The 8,004-nt window shown below is 35.1% G+C and overlaps 2 protein-coding genes across 3 annotated transcripts in view; one reads left to right on the forward strand and one right to left on the reverse strand.

The window, feature by feature from the left end:
• Positions 1–1,476, reverse strand: part of LOC107664889 (differentially expressed in FDCP 6-like) — a 10,687-nt gene extending 9,211 nt beyond the window's left edge. For both annotated transcript variants that reach the window (XM_016455577.1, XM_016455576.1), the window contains exon 1: positions 1,359–1,476. In XM_016455577.1, the coding sequence (XP_016311063.1) occupies positions 1,359–1,454 (96 nt within the window). In that variant the 5' untranslated portion in view covers positions 1,455–1,476. The remainder of the gene's footprint in view (positions 1–1,358) is intronic.
• Positions 1,477–5,597: 4,121 nt separating this feature from the next.
• The window catches only part of LOC107664887 (pendrin-like), a 9,047-nt gene continuing 6,640 nt past the window's right edge, over positions 5,598–8,004 (forward strand). The window contains exons 1-6 of the mRNA XM_016455574.1: positions 5,598–5,684; positions 6,294–6,478; positions 6,545–6,684; positions 6,770–6,880; positions 7,348–7,550; positions 7,718–7,882. Of these exons, the coding sequence (XP_016311060.1) occupies positions 6,342–6,478; positions 6,545–6,684; positions 6,770–6,880; positions 7,348–7,550; positions 7,718–7,882 (756 nt within the window). The 5' untranslated portion in view covers positions 5,598–5,684; positions 6,294–6,341. The remainder of the gene's footprint in view (positions 5,685–6,293; positions 6,479–6,544; positions 6,685–6,769; positions 6,881–7,347; positions 7,551–7,717; positions 7,883–8,004) is intronic.

Raw genomic sequence — 8,004 nt, forward strand, 5'->3', positions numbered from 1 at the left:
AGTTATGTTTTATATCGTGGCAGCCGCAATGACAGATAATCAAGACCACACACACACAAGAGGTAAGACAGCGAGTGTAACTACAGCCTAGTGTGTTAGATATTACTGAGCTACCGGTTATCCTAACGTGACGCCAAAAGGATGTGCAAACCTAAAAATGTTGCATTCAATAACAAAATATCAGTCCAAATGGCATTTATTTTGAAGACAGCATAAGCACATATTTAAAGCAAAATAGTTTTACAAAAAAGTTTGTAAATGATACGACGATAGATGTACTGTTCAAAATAAGTCAAAAACACTTTCTGGTCAAACGTTTGTAGAAAATAATCATAATTCAATATTAATTTGTGGTTACTATGCTAGGAACTGACTTCATACAGTACTACATACACTAAAAATCACCTAGAAACCAGTTGGGTAGAAGTAATTGCCAAAACAGCCCAGAAAAGTGGAGTTAACTCTTTGAAAAGCCCCGACCTGCTTTCATTTAGTCACTCTTCAGCTGTGAAAAATGAATAGCATTTAAAAGCCAATTTATTGACATGATCATGGGACACTGCGCTGATATTATATGACATAGAATCAGTAGAATGACATTAATATAATATACAATAGTTTTACACACAGAAATTTGCAGGCAATTGCAAAAATGCTTTGTGTACGATCTAACAAGTCTGGACGCATGTCTGTTTATGCCTAAATTTTGAGCAAAGGGCCGACCCGGGACATGTTTAAACATGAGAAAGACTGTCAAAGCTGTCTGCAGACTGACTTGTCTTTAGGTATTTATTTTCAAGTTTACCAACCAGTGATGCCATTAAATTGCCCCCTCAATATCCTCTAAAACAAATAGCACAAAGAAATAAGATTTTAGATGATCTGAGATCATTTATTATTGCATTAGGGTTTATGCGTACCCACCTAACAATATTTTGGTGACAAATAAGTACCAAAAGTAAGCTAAATCTGAAACATTATAAAAAAATAAAGTTTTGTTAATTGTTATTATAAAAATGCTGAATTTGGTTTCTGTTAGGATCAGGTTTATGTAAGTACTATTTTATAACTAGTTCAGTATAAAAACAAAATATCTCTATGGAATGTCCCCATTTAGATAGCTAAGTAAAGTGTGTGTATGTGTGTGCGTTAAGGTTTGATATGGCATGACTATTTGGACTTTTGTTCCTTTCTTTGCAACAATATCAATCTCTTGATAATAAAACATGACATTTACCGATCTCCAATGTTGAAAACATTATTACACTGTACATATAAAATAAATACCCAATTTAATCTAGAGGTAAAGAGAACACACTGAAACGCAAGTCAAGTCAAAGGTACACAGGTGGTCTGACCTTCAGTTGCGACTTGGACACTTTTCCGCTCTGCTCTACATCCAGAGACGTGAACGCGTACCAGATGGACTTCAGCAGCTCGCTTTTTAGATCCATAACGCCAGTAATGACACATCCTGCTGACATTCTGAGACAGATACCGCTACACATTGCGGAACTGAGACGCTGGCTGCGCCTAAAACCTCCTGAGCTGCCTACCTAGGCAGCACTGTGGGTAACAAGGGCGCATGCAACATTCTGCGCATCGTAAACGCGTTACAAGCAGAGCTTTACCGCAGCTACGAGGACTAGAAACGCGTCTATGATGCCCACAATGCTGTCTAGGTAGGCAGCTCGATAGATTTTGAGACACAACCTGAGTATCGAGTAAAATGCACCAGCTGGGAGGGGACAGTTACTACTTGTGAACTTAAAACCTCAGTGTAGACCGCGAGTTATGTGGAAGAATAAATAACGCCAATGTAATTTAAACTGCGAGTGCCACAATCAAGAAAATTTCAAAACCCTCTTCAAAATATGTTTAGTAGCTTTCGGTGAGAAGGCAATGAAACTAAAACTTCATTACGCCTAATATGATTCTTTTAATTAATAATAACTACAAATTACACTGCATATACAAAACTAGATCGAAAATCAGTGATAGCCTACTTGTGGTGTTTTGGTTTGAGCAAATCTTTTAAGTGAAGGAATCGTTCTCATGACATGCGTTCACTGAGCTGATGCTTTTCTGCCTTCAACGACTAACTATAACACGAGTAAACAACATTCAGATGTGTTGTAAAAAATATAATTTATAAAACATCATTTTACCTGAATGAACAGTTCAGTGGAAGAACGAACTGGAACATTTTATTGAAACGAAATGAAGGAATCAGCCAACACAACATTTCGTTCCTTCAGTGCGCCATGTGAATCAAATTATTGTTCACAACCAAGAGAGAAGGATTAAAAGTCAAAGTAAAAACTGTTAAAACCTAACAGTCAAAACAGAGTGATAAAATATGATATCTGCTGTTGTCATGTGTAACAAAAATGTTTATGACTTTTAAATACAATGCGAAATATAGTAAATTTGTAGACTTGTTTCAGTCACAATTTAGTATTGTTCAACGAATCGATTGAGTGAATGATTCAATAATCCGCTTGTGTGGAAGAAACACACTTGTGGCATAACGACCTTTACGAAAAAGAAGTTTATTCAAGTGTGCTATTAGTATACTTCTTTTAAACTAAAAACTAGGAAAGTATACTTTTAGTCTACTTTTTATGTACTTCTCAGAAATGGGCTTTATGTACTTCTCAGAAATATACTTAAAATGACATTTAAGTATACTTGATTTATAGCCTAATTAGAAAAATTCTAAATATATTTGAGCTATACTTGTGTTCCTAGAATCCGTGTTTTCATTGTTATACTGTAGGGGGCGCTACTAGACATTTTCTGTACAGAATTTCCAAAAAAACACAAGTGAAGAAGAAACCGAAACAACAGATGCTTCGACATGTAATCTAACACGATCATCAGACATAAAACAGCATCAAAACTGTGTAAAGTTGATGTAATGTCGACCAATGAAGAGGTAATAATGACTGTCAAGCTTTGGGGTGTTGATCGACTCTATCTACGTTTTGATTATCGTTCTGAATCCAATTCAGTCTTTTTTTCAGCTTTTTGTTCAAAATGTTTTCTTTTTTGTATTATGAAACTTACCCACATTCAAGTGTTTAAAAAAAAGAATGCTTGAAGCTAGAATAAAATGTTTTTGTATACAAGCAGATACCCTGTTCTTTCTTTTGGTGTTTTGTATGTTCAGATATTTATATAACAAAATATATACAAATGAATACCTAAATAGGGACATAGTAGTATACTTAAAGTATGATGTAAAGTTCACTTAAAGAAAACTTACGAGTATACTTGCAGTATAAAACTACTAAACTAGTAGTTTACTAAGACTATACTTCAAAGTGTACTAAAAATGCTACTACAAGTATTTAATTAGAAAACTATCAGTATTCATATGTTCACTTTTAGTATAGTTGCAGTACAAGCTAAAAATATTGTTGTAAACTGGTTGTGTACTTACTGTTATACTTAAAAGTATACTTTTATATACTAGAAAGTGGGCCAATTTAGTCCCAAGGAGTATTGAAATAGTACACTTACAAGTATACTACTAGTACACTGATATTTGTATACTTGCTACATAGAGTATACTTAAAAATATACTTGAACTTTACTTAAGTATACTTAATAAAATAAACTTGAAGTATACTACTTTTTGATAAGGGGATGTAGCTTTGCAGAATTGTATACTGATATTTCTTCTCGAAGTATGCAAAAGGAGTCACTTGTAAACAATTTAGCATCTGAGTGAGGTTAACTAAGGGAGGTGAAGTGTTCTGTGGGTGATAAAATAATGAGTGGAAGCATTTCTATCTCTGGTCAAAGTTCACTCATGCAGCTTAGGTGGGAGTGAATCTGTTAGTTCTGCATGTTTGTTCAGTCTTACAAAGCTACTTTAAGAAGTAAAAATGTGTAGTTCTTAAACTGTACTTTGAAATATTGGCTTAGTCATCTTAATTTATAAATATTTAGATATGTTCTTGACTCATGGCCATCTAACATGATAAAAACAGCAAAAGTACATTAAATGAACACTAGAGGGAAAATTTTCAAGTCCATTTTCTAAACAATAATATATGAAATAAGTTATGAGTGCACCTCTTGAGTTTTTCTTCTTAAAGATGATCTTGGCCAGTATATGAGAGGAAACTGCATAATCAACATGTAACTCGTGTGAGAGACGTGTAAGGATAAAATGTCATCTTTATAGTTCAGAAACTTCCTCCAAGTCGAAAATGATAAAATCAGGTGACATCCGATACAACAGGCCTTGAACTATCATGTTATAATGCCAAATATAACATTCAAATCACATAACCTTGACTAAATGTTTCTTGCAGAGCTCTGATGTACAGTAGATGACAATAAATCAGTTTAATGGAAAAGATAAGAACAAATCTTAATGCAAGAATAAATAAAGAAAAAAATAACTGCTTTAAGATTTGTATAGGTATAGGTGATGATAATGTACACTTGTTATTTATCGTAGAATTATATTTTTATAATAATATTAATCTATTATTTATGTGTGTGTGTGTGTGTATAACCTTTAATATAATAGAATAGAATATACTGTAATATAATACACAAACCCCAGACTGACAGTTGACCTAGTTGGACTCCAGGTTCAGTATAAGTTAAGCTCATTCGACAGCATTTGTGGCATAATGTTGGTTATCACAAAATTAATTTACACTTCCTCCTTTTTGTTTAAAAAGGCATAAATCTGGGTTGTAGTGAGGCACTTAAAAGGAAGTGAATCCACAAAGAATATGCATGTTAAAATGATTAAAATATGCATGAAAAAAACAAACAAACAAATCACTATTCTGTGTAGTATATAAAATATATCAAATTGTACAACTTTGTCACCATGACAATGCAATGTAAAAATAAATAAATGACTGTAAAGATTATGATTTAAACAACTTTTTAGTTCAAATACACAAGTTTTAACAGAATAATGAATATAAGTGCTGTTATAAAATTATACACTTCATATTTCTGCTTTTAAATCTTCCAAAGATTGGCCCCAATCACTTCCATTGTAAATGCCTCACTGTTACAGTACCTTTCAAGATTTTAAAAAATAAGGTATGCGTCAAAATTAGTTTGGTAGTAATCACGATTACGTCACAAATTATGAACCTGACTCAGTTCTGGCTTACTGACAGATCGTCAGACACTTTGTATTCAAGAGCTGGCTCATGTTCTGAGGAGAGATCTGGCCATATCTAAACATTCTGTACTAAGAAGGCTAGATCATATCGTTCTTTCTTGAGTGTTCAGTCACACCTGCACTGATCAACAGACCCCCCTCACTCCCTTTCAATTCAATTCAAATAGCTTTATTGGCATGGCAAAATACATTTTGTGTTGCCAAAGCACTCCCTTTCTATCACAAACACACTCATATACTATCAAACAGACACACATGCTTTCCAACAAGATTGGGAGGGACAGTCGCCCTTGGCAAGGATGCATGCTGTGGGCCTCTGATGTAATTCCCTCATGCTTCCTGTTGGTGCTTAACCCTGATACACCTCCCACATCCCAACGCTACTTATAAATACAAAAGAGAGGGATGCTGGCCCCATTAAGAGAGCCGACTTCATAGACATGGACAATATGTGCATTTAAGAGGACATCTGCCATGGATGAACCCTGCATTTCACTCTAACAAACTCAAAACCTAACAGGTAAGACTTCATAATCAATGAGTATTTTAGTATAAACTATGACAGACAAGAAATTAATTTATTCAATTACACTTGAATAAATGCAGGATTTCATTTAACATCAATGGCGTCTGATATTATAGTGAAACTGACTAAGTGGTTTCAGGATAAGGTTTTCCATTGTGTTCGTACTTATGGTTCTCAAATGTGAGGGAAAGAGTGGTAGACACAAACCTCCTTATTCAGAGAGGGAGATTGGATCCCCTCCCAACTTTTGGAAGGGTTTCTGATGTCAATGGGTTCAGTGATCTTAGTGTAGACCTGGAAGAGCTGGTCTATTGAACAGGGAGGTACTGCCAGAGAAAGGGAGAAGGGCTCTTTTGGTCTGTTCGGTCAGATTGTTCTGACACGGGAGGCAAGACCTTCTAAGTGTTCGCTTATCTGGATTAGTCATCCTAGAAAAAGAGAGAAAGAAAATGAATCGGTGACAGCAGGTAGAAAATCTACAACAGTTTGTATAATCAGACTGATTTATGTATAACCCAATTTTGTACTTACATTTTCATTGGCAACAGCAAATCGAAATGAATCTGAAATCTAATCAATCTGCTTTTCTTTTTTTTCTAACAGATAAGATACAACACACAAGCAGATTTTACAGGCAAACAATCAGGCAAGATGATGGACGAGTTTTTTCATGAAAACGATTACCACGTGTCACGACGTATCTACTCAAACCGGGTTTTTGACCAGGTTCATGAGAGACAAGCCCAAGAGATCCAGAGTTTACGAGAACGGCTGAGCAGAACCTGCGGGTGAGTATATGGCATATCATCTAGTGTTTTCATCTTCATATTCATTCATATAAAATATTTTTACAGATGCACTGATAAATGGGCTGTTCAGAAGATAAAGGGGCTTCTGCCAATCTTGGATTGGCTCCCTAAATACCCAGTCAAGCAATGGTTACCCGGTGATGTCGTTTCTGGGGTCACCACAGGACTAGTATGCTGTTTACAAGGTAAGATGCAATCTGTGAACAAAACCCCATAGATTAATATCAGCATAATGCCACTTTGAGGTCATTGTTTGAATTTGTTGTACAGGTGTGGCGTATGCATTGCTGGCCTCTGTAGCACCAGTCTATGGACTCTACTCTGCGTTTTTTCCAATTCTCACATACTTTGTGTTGGGCACATCCAGACACATCTCTGTGGGTAGGTCTATGGCTTTATTAATAAATACATTTCTAGTGGTTTCAAATAAGCAACGCTTTAAAAAAGGTCTGTGATTCTACTGTACTGTCTACTGCATGCATACTACTTACTATTTTATGTGAAACGGTATGCAATATATAGTATGTAACGGTAAAAATTTGAAAAAAAGTTTTATTCTGTAAAAATGGCATGCAGTTATTATCTTGTATATGGTTATTTTGTCATTTAATCCAATTTTATGTAGAAAATGTCTTGATTGTTAGAAATGCAATTAATGATTCAAGAAAAAGAAAATGATATTACTTTGGGTTTATTCATATGCATACAGTATTCTATGCAGTGTGCAGTCTTGTATACAAATATAGTAATCCGTGCAATTATATTATGCATATAGAAAATGTCTAAATATTGAATAAAAATGCAACGCTTTCTTGTCGTTCTCTTATTTGTCTCTATTTCTCATTTAGGTCCATTCCCTGTCACCTGTTTGATGGTGGGTTCTGTAGTTTTGACCTTAGCTCCCGACGAGCACTTTCTGCGTTCAGTGAACATCACAGGTGTGAATGAGACAGTGACAGATGAAAGGTTAACGGAGATTGATGTAGAGGCAAGAGAGGCCCAGAGAATCCTGGTGGCTTGTACCATGACGGTGTTGGTTGGATTATTCCAGGTAAAATTACAACATTCACAATTAAAACCTGTGATAAAGATAAAATAAACAAGTTACACATTTTGTAATTGCAGTATTTCATTTGCTTACATGTTGAACAAATGCAGATTTATATTTTGTCAATCAGCAGTGCAGTGCTGCTACTCATTTGTTTTACTTAATCTCAGGTGGCTATGGGGCTGATGAAGGTGGGCTTTCTAGTCAGGTATCTCTCAGACCCACTGGTAGGCGGCTTCACCACTGCTGCTGCCTTTCATGTCTTCATATCTCAGATTAAAACCATCCTGTCTGTTCCTATATACAACCATAATGGATTCTTCTCCTTTGCTTATGTGAGTCTCTTAAATCATTAATATCTTTACAAACACACATATCTCAGCCTAAAGAACTTACTGTATATTGTAATGTGTGTGTGTGTGTGTGTGTGTTTAAATAATTGCATATTGGTCTAAAA

This window comes from Sinocyclocheilus anshuiensis, unplaced genomic scaffold (assembly GCF_001515605.1).
Source record: "Sinocyclocheilus anshuiensis isolate Anshui unplaced genomic scaffold, SAMN03320099.WGS_v1.1 scaffold299, whole genome shotgun sequence".
Taxonomy (NCBI): domain Eukaryota; kingdom Metazoa; phylum Chordata; class Actinopteri; order Cypriniformes; family Cyprinidae; genus Sinocyclocheilus; species Sinocyclocheilus anshuiensis.